At 41.2% G+C, this 15,660-nt stretch overlaps 1 protein-coding gene across 1 annotated transcript in view; it reads right to left on the bottom strand.

The window, feature by feature from the left end:
* Positions 1-15,660, bottom strand: part of HGFAC (HGF activator) — a 59,168-nt gene extending 43,508 nt beyond the window's left edge. Inside the window, 5 exon segments of the mRNA XM_007496810.3 lie at positions 1,529-1,585; positions 1,588-1,601; positions 4,204-4,300; positions 10,077-10,149; positions 15,387-15,660. Coding sequence (XP_007496872.2) covers positions 1,529-1,585; positions 1,588-1,601; positions 4,204-4,300; positions 10,077-10,149; positions 15,387-15,461 — 316 coding nt within the window. The 5' untranslated portion in view covers positions 15,462-15,660.

Below are 15,660 nucleotides of genomic sequence, written 5' to 3'. Positions count from 1 at the left end.
GCACATATAGCACACCATATGGATGTGCATTTGGCACCAAGGATACAAAAGTGGAAAGACAATATGGCCCCTGCCCTCAGGGACTAGGGAATCAATTGGGGTGGAGGTGGGGGAGATATGTGTACAGAAACACTCAAATAAGTATATTATAAAAGAGAGTGTGGTTACAAAGACCAATTCCCCTTTTTCTTTTTGAAGTTTTACATGTAGTTGTTTGGAATCATACCATCTCCTTTTGGTTCTATTCTTTGTCCTTTGTCCCCATAGAAATTTTCTAGAGTTAAATGTTTTTTTATCCGCCAGTTTTGCTCATTTTTCCAGCTCCCCCCTCCCTTTTTTGCCTGTGGCTGGGAATTCTGAAAGCTGCTTACTGTTTCTGACTTCTCCTCTGGCTTGCAGAGTTTTGTCCTGGGGCTAGATCTTCAGTATAGCCATGGATGCATGATTAACTTCTAGACTTCACTGGAGGCTGGTGCCAGGGCCTGGGACTTCAAGGGGGTGGATCTGAGGTGCTCTTTTGTTGGTTTAGCCCATATCCTGGGATCCCAAAGTTAGTCTGTGCCTAGGTTCAGAATCTAGCACAGTAGGTTGGGGGGGATTGGCCAGCACCCCCTCTGTGTGCAATTTTGTTTCCTGTTCCCCCTTATCCTCTGAAAAGCAACTCTCTCTGCCTACCTTTCAATTTGTGTTCAGTGGGAGAGCCTCCAACTCCGACTTGCTGTTGGATTTTGATTCCTGTCATTTTGAAGTGTTTTTTTTAAAGACTGGTTTGGAAAGATAGTCCAATGGTTTCAGCTTTTGTGACTACTAAGCCGCCATCTTGGCTCCAGGCAAGAGTGTGATTACAGAAAAGGAGAACATCAACTAAAGAGTCATTAGAAATCTGGACAGATCATTGTCAGTTGAGTGTATGTTCAGAGTTGTGGACAGATATGCTGTACTCAAGTCAGGAAGACCCAAGTTTCAAATCTTGTCTCCGACATACTAGCTGTGAGACCTTGGGCAAGTCATTCAAACTTCCCAACTTTCTGTTTCCACATTTGTAAAATGAGAAAAATACTATGTCTTTCCACAAGGTTGTTTTGACACAGAGTTGTAAAGCACTATACAAACCTTCATGTGCCACAGAAACATGAATTATTACTATTATTGCTAGTGAATTCCATAAGGCAAAGACTTCTCATCTAAGCTGTGTTGCTCCTTTAGTCCTCCTAGCACAGGGATTTGACAATAGTAGGTCAGTCAATATGTATTTTATTTCTTTTTAGTCAAAATGTATTTATTCAGGATCAGCTATGTGCAGAACCCTGTGCTGTGTTCTGGAGATATAAAGAAAGGCAAAAGATAGTTCCTACCCTCAAGAAGCATCCTGTGAAGTCTGATACAGGTCGGGGCTCGTTAATGTTTCTCTTGGGGACCCATCCCACCCCACCTCACACCACTTGTACAGAACCAACCACCAGCCCCCTCTCCTCCAGAGACATGTGTCTACTCACACCTTACACCAATGAGAGGGAATCTTATTTACTTGAGTTCTCTTTGGGTGCCATGATGCAATATCCCCACCTCCGGTCCCGATCATAATGTGTGTGGTTGCGCACCTGGAAACAAAACAGCAAACATTGTCATCTAAGGAAAGTTGGATAATCTGGGTCTATTGGGGACACTTGGTGTCTGATTTTTCTGTGTTTTGTTTAGGCTATTTTACCTTCTAGGCATGATAGATTTTTCTTAAAAGTTCATTCTGGTACATCACTATTCTCAGTTACTGAAAGTACTTTTCTAGTCTTTCCTTTCACAGAATATAAATCTTTTTTTCAAGGTAAGGTATCATGCTCTTCTACATCACATCTACACTTTTCTACGCTGTATCTCCCACCAGTCATACCTCTACCTAACCAGATCCCTCCTGGGTATGCACTGTGAATTTACTTTGCATATGTTTTATATTTACATATCTATATTTATTATAGAGATAGTGATAGATGGAGAAAAATGGAATAATTCCTACCTTCAAGAATCTTATATTCTTTTTTTTTTAAATAAAAACCCTTATCTTCTGTCTTGGAATCAATACTATGTATCAATTATCTATTTTTCTGTATATTCTTCTATCTATCTGTCTAGCTATTCTATCTATTCTTCTATCTATTCTATTTTTCTTCTGTCTATTCTATCTATCTATAGGGTTAGGCTTAGATAGATAGATAGATAGATAGATAGATAGATAGATAGATAGATAGATATAGATAGATAGATAATCTGTCTGTCTATATATGTCTGTCTGTCTATATTGTCCCATCCCACCCAAAATAGAATGTAAGCTCTTAAAGGCAAGAACTATATCCTTTTGTCTTTATATCCCTGGTGGATAACACAATGCCTGGAACACAGTAGTCACTTAATAAATGCTTGTCTAATTTAATTGAATTAAAATTTTCAATTGAAAACACTTTCCACTGGGAATCAGATAAGCTGGATTCTAATCCTGGCCCAATATTTTCATTGGTCAAGTCATAGCTTCTATGAGCCTCATTTTCTTCCTTTTTCTTTTTCTTTTTTTAAGACAATGGGGAGTTAAGTGACTTGCCCAGGGTCACACAGTTGGGAAGTATGTGCGGTCATATTTGAACCCAGGACCTCCCACCTCTGAGTCTGGCTCTTAATCCACTAAGCCACCCAGCTGCCCCCTTTCTTCCTTTGTCCAATGAGATGGCTGGACCAGATAGATGATCTCTAAAATTCCTTCTAGCTCTAATAATTTATGTGCCCAGGGGCAATGAGGTGGCTCAGTGGATAGAGAGCCAGATCTGGAGACAGGAAGTTCCAGGTTCAAATGTGACTTCAGACACTTCCTAGCTGTATGATCCTGGGCAAATCACTTAACCCCTATTGCTTAATCCTTATTATTCTTCTACCTTAGAACCAATTCCTGATATTGATTCTAAGATAGAAGGTAATAATATTTATTTAATATTTATATATTATAATATTATATATAATATAAATATAACATTTAAATAATAGTAATCCATGAGCCTAGGAAATTAGGGATATTATATAAGAAACTCACAGTTATATATGGGTTGGACTAGATGCCCTCTGATAACCCTTGCAACACTGAAATTTCTGAATGTTTGAGTTTATGAATTATCTAAAGCTTTTGTCTCTCTCTTCCTCCATTTCTCCTTCCTCCTTCCCTCTCTTCCCTTTGTTAAATCCCCACCCATTTTCTAGGGCCTCCCTTTCTTCCATTTCTAGCCTTGTTATCTTGAGCTTTCTAACTGAGGGGGCTCCTTGAGCTGTGTCTTTTGCCTTATCTGCCAGGTCTCAGAATTCATAAACTATTGCCCAATGGGTGGTTTGGGGGACTTCTTGGCCATTTCTTCTCTCTTGGATCAATCCAAAGGAGCCAAAGTAGGGGCCAAATATCTGAAGTTTGGGACCACACCTTGTACTATAAATAAATAGTACAGGAATGGGGGCATCGGGTGGAGGGAGGGAGGGGAGAAGCCTCAATCTGGCTCTTGCCCAAGATGGCTTGAATTTTCAGTTCTCTAAAGCCTTCCTAAGACTTCCCTGTCCCTCAGAAAGTCTGTGGAAACCCCAAGTGAAGGGTGTTTTCCAGATTTACTCATCCATAGACACATTAGGCAACTACCTCCTTAGGGTAATATGAGGGACCATATCCCTCAAAAAATTATTTCACTGTTAGTCTTCTTCCTATCGTTCTTCAGGCTTAGATTTAGAAATTCCTACTTTTGTGCCAGTCTTGAAATTTCTCCCTTTCTTCAAGATCAGCTTAGGTGCCACTTCTTCTAGGAAGCCTTCCCAATCCCCACCCAGTGAAATTTCTCCCAAGTTTCTCATAACACTTTCTGTGGACCTCTCCTCTACACCTCCCAGTCTCTCTTGTGTCCAAATTATACACACAGTGCTCTACTCCCCTCATTCTATTTTAAGCTTCTTGGAGGGAGGGCTTATGTCAGTGTGTGTGTGTGTGTATGTGTGTGTGTGTGTATGTGTTCCAGGTGTCTTGATCATAGTAGAAGATTAATAAATATTTGTTTTAGCATGTTACATCCTGTCTTTCCCATCGACTTGCTCAAATTTAGTAAGGAGTGAACCTTCTTGGGAAATACTTGAAGCATTGATTATAAAAGGGGGAAAGTAATAAGGTAAGTGAAGGCTGGACTGACCCACCATTTCTTCAGGGACCTGACATTAGAGGTGCAAGAATGGTGCATCCGCCCACCGTAGCGGAAAGGAAAACTGCAGAGCTGGCCATCTTCGGTGAACACTGGAAGACACAATGGAAAAATCCAACAAGGTTAAGTATCACCCCTAAAACTATCTTTACAGCTAATCAGAGAAGAAAGAGGAGGTCTCTTACATATCAGTCCTGTCCTGTATTATCTATACCATCTCACTAGTCTTCATTCACAAAATCATGGAATTTTACTCATAGAATTCTAAGTCCCATCTCTATGGCTTTGTCTATGCCAGGAATGCACTTTGCACTCCCTCCACATCCCGGGGTCTTGGAATCCCCAGCCTCCTTCAAAGCTTACTTCAAGCGCTGCTTGCCAATGAGTGTTTTCTTCATCACTCCAGCTTCTAATGCCTCCCCAGATTGCTGTGCCTCTATTTTGTATCTATCTTCCCATGTGCTTCTTGTTTCTCCAGATAGAATATAAGCTCTTTGAAGGTAGGGACTTTTTTTGTCTTATTATCCATAGTCCCCAGTAGAGTGTCCAGCCCATAGGAAATGTTCAGTAAATGCTTATCAAGTTGATAGAATTCCATCAAATTAATTTATGAATTAATCAAGCTCATAATTAGAATTATAGAATTTTTAGACCCAAAGAATCTTAAATCAGAGGGTTGAACAGAAAAAAAAATTGCGATTCCTTCTTCCTCTTGATTTCCATGCAAATATTTGAAGATGCTGTCCTATCCTTTCCAAATCTTCTCCAGACTAAACTTGCCCAGAATCTTCAATGATCTTCACATTGTCTGATCTTTAATTCCCTCACCATCCTCTTCTAGTCAAGCTCCATTGTGTCAATGTCTTTCCCAAAATGTATCACTTGGACCCAACAGAACCCAATACTTCACTGCAGGTCTGATCAGAACAGAATACAGAGTACATCCTAGACATTCTGTCTCCATAAGGAAGTTATGTTCTCCAGGAGCTTCAGAGAACATGAATGGTAGAGTCCATTAACACAATTGCACTTTGTTAGGGACTAGTACCTTGGATCAGAGAGCAAGGCTAGAAAGCCTTAGAGGATATCTACTAAAAACTCATGGATGAGGGATGAGTTGCAGGACAGGTAAGTTTTTATTGCCAAAGGAAGGGAGAGTGGAAAAGTGTCAACAACAGACTAAAATAAAAAAGGAGGAGGGCAGCTATATGGCTTGCTGGATTGGAAGCCAGGCCAAGAAATGGGAGGTATCAGGTTCAAATCTAGCCTCAGACACTTCTTATATGTGTGACCCCACCAAGTCACTTAACCCCATTGCCTGGCCCTTACTGCTCCTCTGCCATGGAACCAATATAGAGTATTAATCCCAAGACAGAAGGAGAGGATTTGCTAAAAATGAAATGAAATGAAATAAAAAAAAAAAACAAGGGTGCCACAGTCAGAGTTGGATTTCAGATCTCAAGCACCTTAAGCAACTTCCACATCCCACGTGTTTATATTCTTTTGTATTTTGTTTTATTGTGTTAAATATTTCCTAATTATATTTTAATCTTATTTGGACCACATTCTGCAGTGTTCTAGGTAGCAATGTAGCCCCTCGGCTATATGTTTGATATCTTTGAGAAAAAAGGACTGATTTGGAGTCAGAAGAACAGGGAATTAGAACAGTTCAGAACAAATAAAAGATATAGAGGAACCTCTAGTCCCCAGCTCTACCACTTCCTACCTATATTACCATCAGCAACCCATTTTCTTGTCCTACCTCTGCTTCCTCTGGTGTAACTGACAGGGCTAGACTAGACGTTCTCTAAGACAAACTTAAATGAAATCAGGGTCCACTAAAGTGAACATAAGGATCTCTGCTGTGGTATATTGCTGTAGTTTTACACCAATTGGTGTAGTTTTAAGATGTATGTATTCAATAAATAAAATGTATTCATGATACATAAAATAAAATGTATATATTAAATAAATTAATAAAATGTAAAATATATCTTTTTATTGTATTTTTTATTTGGTTTGTTAAATGTTTCCCAATGGCATGTTCATCTGGTTCTGGCTATACCGGGAAGTGTTATAAGTTTCATGCTGGACCTCTTTGCCTTAAGGTTCCTTTGAGTCCTCATACTCTATGACCTTAGGCCTTCAAGACAACTCTGTTCTTCTGCTTCCCTTCTCAAACCAGGGATTCCATTGGGGGCCAGTTGCCCCTATTCTGCCTTAGCATTTTAAAACAAATAGGTCACAAGAAGCACCCACCCCTAAAACAAAATCATGTACCCGTTCTCTGGGGAAGCTGGGTAGCTCAGTGGATAGAGAGCTGGGTCTAGAGATGGGACATTCTGATTTCAAATCTAGCCTCAGACACTTCTTAGTTCTGTGACTCTGAGAAAGTCACTTAACCCCCATGGTCTAGCCCTTGCTGTTCTTTGACATTAGAACCAACTTAGTATGGATTCTAAGATAGAAGGTAAGGTGGGGGGGGGGGGAGGGAAGGAGGAGGAGAAGGAGAAGGAGAAGGAAAAGAAGGAAGAAGAAGAAGAAGAAGAAGAAGAAGAAGAAGAAGAAGAAGAAGAAGAAGAAGAAGAAGAAGAAGAAGAAGAAGAAGAAGAAGAGAAGAAGAAGAAGAAAAGAAGAAGAAGAAGAAGAAGAAGAAGAAGAAGAAGAAGAAGAAGAAGAAGAAGAAGAAGAGAAGAAGAAGAAGAAAAGAAGAAGAAGAAGAAGAAGAAGAAGAAGAAGAAGAAGAAGAAGAAGAAGAAGAAGAAGAAGAAGAAGAAGAAGAAGAAGAAGAAGAAGAAGAAGAAGAAGAAGAAGAAGAAGAAGAAGAAGAAGAAGAAAAGAAGGAGAAGAAGGAGGAGGAGGAGGAGAAGGAGAAGGAGAAGAAGGAGATGATGATGGTGATGATGATGATGATGATGATTTATTTCCTTCTCTATATCTCAGTTGTTATTTTTCATTTTTAAATGTGAACATTAATCTCTACTCAGTTTATCTCACAAGATTGGAGGTGAGAGAAATGAGATAAAATCTATGAAACTATTTTGGCAACCATTAGGCACTACAATGGCTATTATTCCTAAAGAACCACACAATACCTTAGTCAGGACCAGTCTCCCTGGTTCACATGAAGATACTTGTTCTACGTATTCTCCCCTGCAGACACCACCAAATCCCTATTTTCTGTTGGCAAATGGTCAATCCCCCATCTCAGCTCAGAAACTGAACTTCCTCCCATGCACTTAGGCCAGGTCAGAAATGACACGATATCTTCCCCAAAAAGGAGAAGCAGTGGGGTCCACCCTTGGTCTATGCATAAACTGTTGGGGCCACATAAGTCACTGGATCTTTCTCCTGGATGGAGAATGCAAGGAAAAGGATCCTGGCCAAAGAACTAAGAAGCCCTATTCTACCACTAGCAGCTATGTGACCTCTTCCTTTCTGGGCCTCCCTGTTTCTGCAAACTCTGTAAAAATATTGAACTAGATAACACTAAGCTCTGTTTCAGGAAGGAAGAAAACATTTATTAAGCACCTACGATGTTGCCAGACACTCTGCTAAGTGCTTTACAAATGGTATCTCATTTGATCTTCACAACAACCCTGGGAGCTATTGTTGCTATTATTCCCATTTTATAGTTGAGGAAACTGAAGCAGAAACAGCTAGCAAGTATCTGGGGCTGGGTTCAATGTTCCCAATTCACCACCTCGCTTCTCTTTTCAGAACTGATATCCCATATTCTATGTTCTCTTGTCATCTAGTCTAAGTTCTATGTTCTAAGGTCCCTTCCAGATCTGATTTACAATCTGAGATCCATCTCAGGTTAAACATTCTGCACTCTCTGGACCATCCCTGCTCTGACATTCTGTGTTTCTAAGTACTTGTTGAAGCTACTGGATTCTTCTCATTTTTTTCCATTTGGCTTTCACCTCTCTGCCCTACTTACCATTCCCCAGGTCCCATTTTTCTAGCCTTTTCTCCTCAGTCTCCTCCACATGGGTCCTCTGTCCTAACCAAGATGAACTTCTTGATCCCCAAAGGGGCCATGCTTATTTCTACCTCCCCACCTTTGCTCACGATGTTTTTTTTTCTATTTCCAGTATCCTCTCTTGCTCCCTTTGTACCTTTCTCTCCTCCCATCATAGTATTTTCTCCTATTAAAATATAAACTTCTTGAGGGCAGGCAGACCTTGTCCTGTATGTTTGGATTTTTATCCCTAATTCTAAGGATAGTGAATGATACATAGTAAGTACTTAAAAATCTGTTTCTTACTGCCTGTCTCACATTCTTTCTCTTTCAGTAAAAATATCTATATCCACCTATCTCTATATCTAGTTACTAATATATCTAGTTATATTATATAATTATAATATAATATCTAGTTACATATATAGTTATTGTAAGATTAGAATGAATCCAATAACTCCAAGTATTATATTTATAAGAATTATTAATAATCACTTGAAGTAGAAGAAATAAAAAGAACAAAAGGAAAAACCTGATTAAAGAGAAGTTTTCCCAACCACATTAGGGGGAGAAGAGAGAGCTAGGGAGGGGTTACAGAAATTTTATCTCCAAAACATAAGGATGTAACGTGAGGATGAAAATGGGATTCTGGGAAATGGACTCCTGGGGTACAAAATTCTAATTATACAATATAAATATATAGTTATATTATATCTAGTTATTAATATATTTAATCACATATGTATCTAGTTATAAATATAGCTATATAAATATAAATAAATACATATAAATAAATAAATGTATCTAGTCATAAAAATCTGTCTGGCTACCCTTCAGATATTTCCCATCCTTCCAATCCCTGTTGAAACTCTACCTCCTCCATGAAGTCTTTCCTGAGTTGTCCTGTTCATGGTGATCTGACCTCTGGCCTCCTGACCATCTGCACCACCAACATGGCCATTCTCACATACGGGTGTGAGGTGTAGAATGCAAGTCAATCATCCTCTCTCTGCTTCTGCCTCTGTTCCCTCAGTGTATAATGCTCCTTCTATTGTCCATCTCACAGTGTTGCTGTGAGGAAAGTACTTTGTAAACCTTAAAGCAGACTAAATCCACAGCCTTTGAGTGCTCACTTACTACGTGCCAAGCACAAAGTTAGCCATTAGGATACCAAGAATAGGAAGAGATTGTTGCCATTTACAAAACAAGGCTCTTCAGTGGCTCAAACCTGAGGAGATACTTAAGTACCAATAGGTTAAACCATGTGGGGACAGGGGAGGAGAAAGTCACAGAAAGAAAAGTGGGGGCTTCTTAAAGAGGGATGAGTCTGCTATGGACCAGATGGTCATCGTCATCATCATCATCATCATCATCGCTAGCATATACATTGTGTCATAAGGGTTAAGGAATCTGAAATGGGTTAACTCATTTGATTCTCTCAACTCGGTGAAGGTTTTCTTTCAACAGCCCCATTTTATAGTTGAGGCAATTGTCCCTCAGGGAGGATCTGGGATTTGCCTGAGACAGGTAGCTAATAACAGGCATCTGAGGCTACATTTGAACTCAGGTCTTCCTGACTTCTAAACTTGGCTGCCTCAGGTAGAGTTAGGAGGTTCTCTCAAGGCAGCAGACCAAGAATCACAGAGTCTGAGCCAACATGGACTAAATAAATCATCTCAAAGGGCTAAAAGGAACCTGGGAGGTGTGTCTGACCCCCTCAGTTTTACATTTGAGGAAGTGGGAGACCATTGTTGTCAGATGAATTACCCAAAGTCACACAGGAAGTGAGTGGGGATTCAAAGTCAATTCCTCTGACTCCAAGTCCAGTGCACTTTCCTCTGTACCATACATCCTCTCAAGAGTTCAAAGGAAGAGCCCCTAAAGAAAGGCTCCGGAGCCCGTACCTCTGGGTTCTGTATTTTCTTGTTCCACAGGTCTTTCTCCAGTCACATTGAAGGCAGGGGATTCAGTCCTGTTCTACAAAGAAAACGAGAGGCACAAATCAGCTTGGGAGGTGCCAGGAAACTCCCTTTTCCCAAGTCCTCTCCCTGTCTCTATCCCAATCCCGGGAGCAGAGAAACTTTGACAGAACCAATGAAAGAGAATTTAGAAGAAGTCAGGAGCTTTTCCCCACACAAACAAGTTCTAGGAACATTAAACACTGGGCAAAAACAATGGGGTGAATTCCTAAAGGCCTCTCTGAGATCTTCTCCCACTCCCACTGCCACTCCCTCTCCCTACCCCCTGCCTAATCTCCCCAGGATTATTGGCAGGGTCAATAAGGGAGAGTCACAAAACTCCCACCATGTGGGACTTCTTCTTATCACCTGCTTCATTTTGGGGATAAGAGATTTGGAACTGGAAAAGACCTTAGAGACCATCTACTTCAATTCATTCATTTTATAGATGAGGAAAGTGAAGCACACACAAGTTAATGAATTTATCCAAAATCACAAGGCTACTAAATGTCAGATTTAAACCCAGATTTTCCTGATTCCAGGTTTATCCAGGATCCCCTATGTTACCATCATGGAGTGTGGGCTCACAAAGTTCTATTGGGGGATCTTTAGCACCCACAGAACTCTATAACCAATGGGAAACCTGCCCTTAAAGGGTTCTCTAATCATTCCCCTTCTGGTGAGTTCTCAGTAAAAATTCCCTCCCAGTGGCCCCATTGCAAGGGAAGGGAAATCTTATGAAAGGGGATAAATAAACAGTTTTGGATGAAAGGTCACTACTTGTGTGGGAGGTGAGCAATGTGAGAAAGGACTGATAATACTGTGTTGCCTAAAGGGAGATGGTTCTCTAAGGGTTTGGGGCCCTCTATTTGGCTGAAATAATGGGTGGAAAAAGCTTTTTTTTTTTCAGTAAGAGCAGGAATTCCTCACAGTGTCAAGGAAGAATTCATATTGATTATTACTGCCTGGGAGTGGGCTTTAGACTTGTTTTCAAGGACAGAGCTCTGAGCTGAAGGCTTCTGAAGGAAGCCTTCCATGTCTGATGACTGAGGACACAGATGGAAGGGGTTCTCCCAGTCAAGCTAATGATGGTAAGTCTTACTCTGTGTGCTGGCCACTAACTTCTTGCTAACTCAACAAGTATCCAAAGTGTATTGAGATTAAAATCACTGAAATCATTCCCAATGCCTAGCTGCCCATTCTCCCTCCCAAGACAACTCTGTGGTCCATTTGTACCATTGTACAAAACACATTGTATAATAATATATCTATGCATGTACTTTAGTATTCCTATTCCTTGTCTCCCTCTTTAGAACAGGAACTCCTTGAGGGTGGAAGCTTTTTAGCTTTTGTCTTTGCATTCTCAATGCCTAGCATGGTGCCTGATACCTAGTAGCTGATTGATTGATGGTCAAAGGAGATGCCAAAGTTGAACTCCTCTAAACTGGAGTCTGGTCCCAGAAAAGAACACCAATCCTCAAACTACTTTGTGAGTATCTAGGATCAGAGCAAGGAAGAGCCCCACCTGACGAGGTACAAGCCTTACTCAGGGATCCATCCATCTCTCTGCACCTACGCTAACCCCATCATACCACTTATTAGAGCCAACACTCACGATATACTTTTCTCTCCCCAACCTGCCACCTCCCTATGAAAAGTACTCATAGATGCACAAAAGGGTTAGAGCTGAATGAAGACCTTAAAGTATGGAACAAAGAATCCCCTTCATTTGAAAGTCAAATCAACAAGCACCCAGGATGTGCCAAACACTAGGGATACAAAGTAAGGGAAAAAGAATTCCTGATTTCAAGGGGCTCACGGTCTAATGGGACAGAATATGCCAATATCTAGGTACAAGCAAGATGTGGGGAAAATAAACTAGAAATCATCTTAGAGGGCAAGTACTCGTCTTAATGGGAGAGGGAAAGGATTCTCACAGAGGGGCAGAGATGAGGAGGGAGAGAAGTAAGCCAATGGAAATGCACCGAGTAGAGAAATGATGGGTCTTGTTCAAGATACAACAAGAAGGCCAGTGTCACTGAGTCACAGGATAAGCCTGAAAGGGAGGAAGGGGCCAGTTCTAAAAGGCTTTAAAGCCAAAGAGAGCATTTGATGTTTTATACCAGAGGCAATAATGGGAGCTTGGAGTTCATTGGTTAGATGGAGGTGACAGCCCTAGAGTCTAAGGACGCTAGAAATCCTTCTGCCACTCTAGATGAAGAAAGTAATGGGTCCACTTTGGTTCCTGGTAGTTTCCTACCTAGTAGAGGCCCCAGGTTTTTCTCCCTGTTTTTTTCATTGGCTCCCCACGGCACTCACACATACTATAAGACCAAAAGGAGCTTTGAGAGTTCAAAAGTTTAAAAAAGGCATTTCTTCCAGGCTTCCTTAAAGCCCCAGCAGAACAGAGGAAGGGGCTCTAACCACCACCTTGTCATTTCTGGGGAAATACACTGTTGGGGAGATGGGAAGGTGGTGGGAAAGGGGTGGGGAAGGGAGACAGGAAGAAGGTTTGGAGGCACGAACAGTGAGGACTGAGCTCTGCTCTTTCGGGCTTCCAGACCACACAGCACTGCCCGAGCAGGAAGGAACCAAAACCTCACTTAGTGCTTCTGGCTTGTCCTGGGACACTGCCCGTGTGTGCGAAAGAAAGGCAGCCTGGAATGGGAGAAAGAACCTTGAACCAGCCGGTCGGATGGGGCTCAGCCTCAAACCTGGGACGTGACTTTGGTCAAGTTGATTGCCACAGCACAAACGGATTACCACACGGCTCTTCACGAATCGGAGCTCTGACACCTCCTAGCTCTGTGACCTTGGGTGGCTGCTTTCCTCAGTGCCCTCCTCTGGGAAGCTGATCCAATAATAATAATCCCATCTCCTAGCTCATAAGATGGCCGTGTGCATACATGTGCGTGCCTGCATGTGTGTAAGGAGATGTTCTGTGGCTAATAATGCTCTGTGGGAATAGAAACTTCTTTTATTGTTGGTAACTGTTGTTGGAATCAAAACCACTTACCTCATGGGAGACTCAGTCTCTCCATCTCTGAAATGAGGATGATATCCCTGACTGATCTCCCGACTGAGCTCTGACAGATGATAGATAGGCAGATAGATAGATAGGCAGATAGACAGACAGACAGACAGATAGATAGATAGATAGATAGATAGATAGATAGATAGATAGATAGATAGATAGATGGATAGAAGGATAGATAGATAGATAGATAGATAGATAGATAATGTATAGATAGATGGATGGATGGATGGATAGAAGGATAGATTAGATAGATAGATAGATAGATAGATAGATAGATAGATAGATAGATAGAAGGATAGATAAAGAGAGAGATGGAGAGAGATAGATACATAGATAAATGGACAGGAGGATAGATAGAGAGATGGATAGATGGATAGATAGATAGATAGATAGATAGATAGATAGATAGATAGATAGAAGGGAAGAGAGATGTAGAAAGAGAGATACATAGAGGGATAGGACAGAGAGACCAACAGGAAGAGAGGCAGTCAGATGGATAAACAGATAGATAGACAGAAATAGATAGACAAATAGATGAATGGATGGATATAAGAATAGATGGAAGAATAGATAGATAGATAGATAGATAGATAGATAGATAGATAGATAGATAGATGGAGAGAGAGTTGGATAGATAGAAGGATAGATAGATGGATAGACACATAGAGACATACATAGATAAAGATAGATGAATAGTGGATAGATGGATGGACAGATGGATTGAGAGAGGGAGAGATGTATATAGGTAGGTAGATAGTTGATAGATACAGAGAGAGTAACTGATAGACAGAGGCAGTAGGTAGAGGATTGTTAGACATGGGTGCAGACAGACTAAATAGACAGAGAGATTAGTTGGCTGGTTGGATGGAGCAAGACAAACAGATAGACAATTTAAGTGCTTGACATGTCCCAGGCACTGTGCTAAACTCTAAGAACATATATATGTGTGTGTGTGTGTGTTATTGTATATCTGTTGTATATCTATATCTATTGATCTATGCAAAAAAAAGTAATTAAGTCAGGAATCAGTAAATCAAGGGATTGGAAAGCGCTTTGTAAAGTTTCTTTTTAATGTACCACAGGAGGATGGTTCCCATTCATGTACTCATCTGATGCTTCATAGGTTTAGAGATTAAAAAGACCCTGAACATGATCTAGTCCATCCCCACATTTTCCAGAGGAGGACACTTGGGCCCTCTGAGGTGGTTTAATCAATCATACATACAGGAAAGAAAAAACAAGCAGGCTTTGAACCATATCCCATTGACTCCAAATCCATTTTCCTTTCCACTATACCATGATATTTCCCACCTCCTGGTGTGGGCATGAGTTATTAAAGGCTATGCCCCATCTGAGGATGACCCCAACCACAGGGGGAGAGAGGCTCAGCACCAGAAAGGCTGCCATCAGGGGGTGCATGTCAACACATAAACACACACAGGCAAAGATGTCCATATGCACGGATATACATTTGGCCCAGCAGTTCATAAAACCATTTACTAATGCACAGAGCAGTTAGGATCATGGGCCAGTAGAGACAGGGCACACTTTGATAAGGGCCCAGATCCTTGAGGTCCTAAAGCAGAAGTACCAAATACACTGCCCACAGCTCACCACCCTCCTGAGTGCTGCCTGAATCACATTAAACTATAATTGGAAACTATTTAACAAAATAAATAAAAACACAATAAAACATGGGTAACATCGTTTAAAATCAAGCCGATGCATGACCCTAAAGGACCCTTATGAATTCTTAGTGGTCTCTGTTTTCCAAGTTTGATACCACTGCCCTCAAGCTTGCAAAGAAGAAAGAATATCTGATTTCATCATCAAATGTCCTGGGTTCAAATTCTTTCTCAGCCACTCACTGCCTATGTGACTCTAGGCAAGTCCCTGTAACATCTTGGGGTGTTGGTCTCCCCATCTCTAAAATGAAAGAAGTAAAGAATCTCTAGCATCTCTTCCAATTTAAAATTATATGATTAGAGAGTTCTTATTGCATCCCTTTCCAGCCATTGCCCCAATGTTGTAAAGACACAGTCTCTGCTCCTAGCAGATCTCCTTCCCAAATGATTTCCCCAATGTCACAAAGCGAATTAGACATGGCACCTGAATTGTTCCTGCCCGGTTGGTTCCATTTTTACCATTAAGAACTTGTGCCAACTCCCTGGAAGACCCATTCCCTCCCAATCAGGGGAGTGTCTGTCCACAAGACTCACCCTGCTAGCCTCATGCTGGGCCCCACTCTGGGTCAGAAGCAGCAAAAGGCTTAGTCTCCAAATCCAGCATTTCATGGTTCCTCCTCCACCACTGGCCCAGCACAATGGAGCAGCTGGCCAGCCACAGATACCCTTCTCCCTCTCCCTCTCCCTGGCTCCCGGACTTGGAGAACAGAGAGAAGAGCCAAGAGAAGGGCTTCTTGGAGAGTCAAATCAGAGGCCACAGTGACTGGAAGCCCTTGTTCCTTCCACTGAGCAACCAAAAAGTGTATTT

Source organism: Monodelphis domestica, chromosome 6, assembly GCF_027887165.1.
Source record: "Monodelphis domestica isolate mMonDom1 chromosome 6, mMonDom1.pri, whole genome shotgun sequence".
NCBI lineage: Eukaryota > Metazoa > Chordata > Mammalia > Didelphimorphia > Didelphidae > Monodelphis > Monodelphis domestica.
This window is presented reverse-complemented; position numbering and strand designations above follow the sequence as displayed.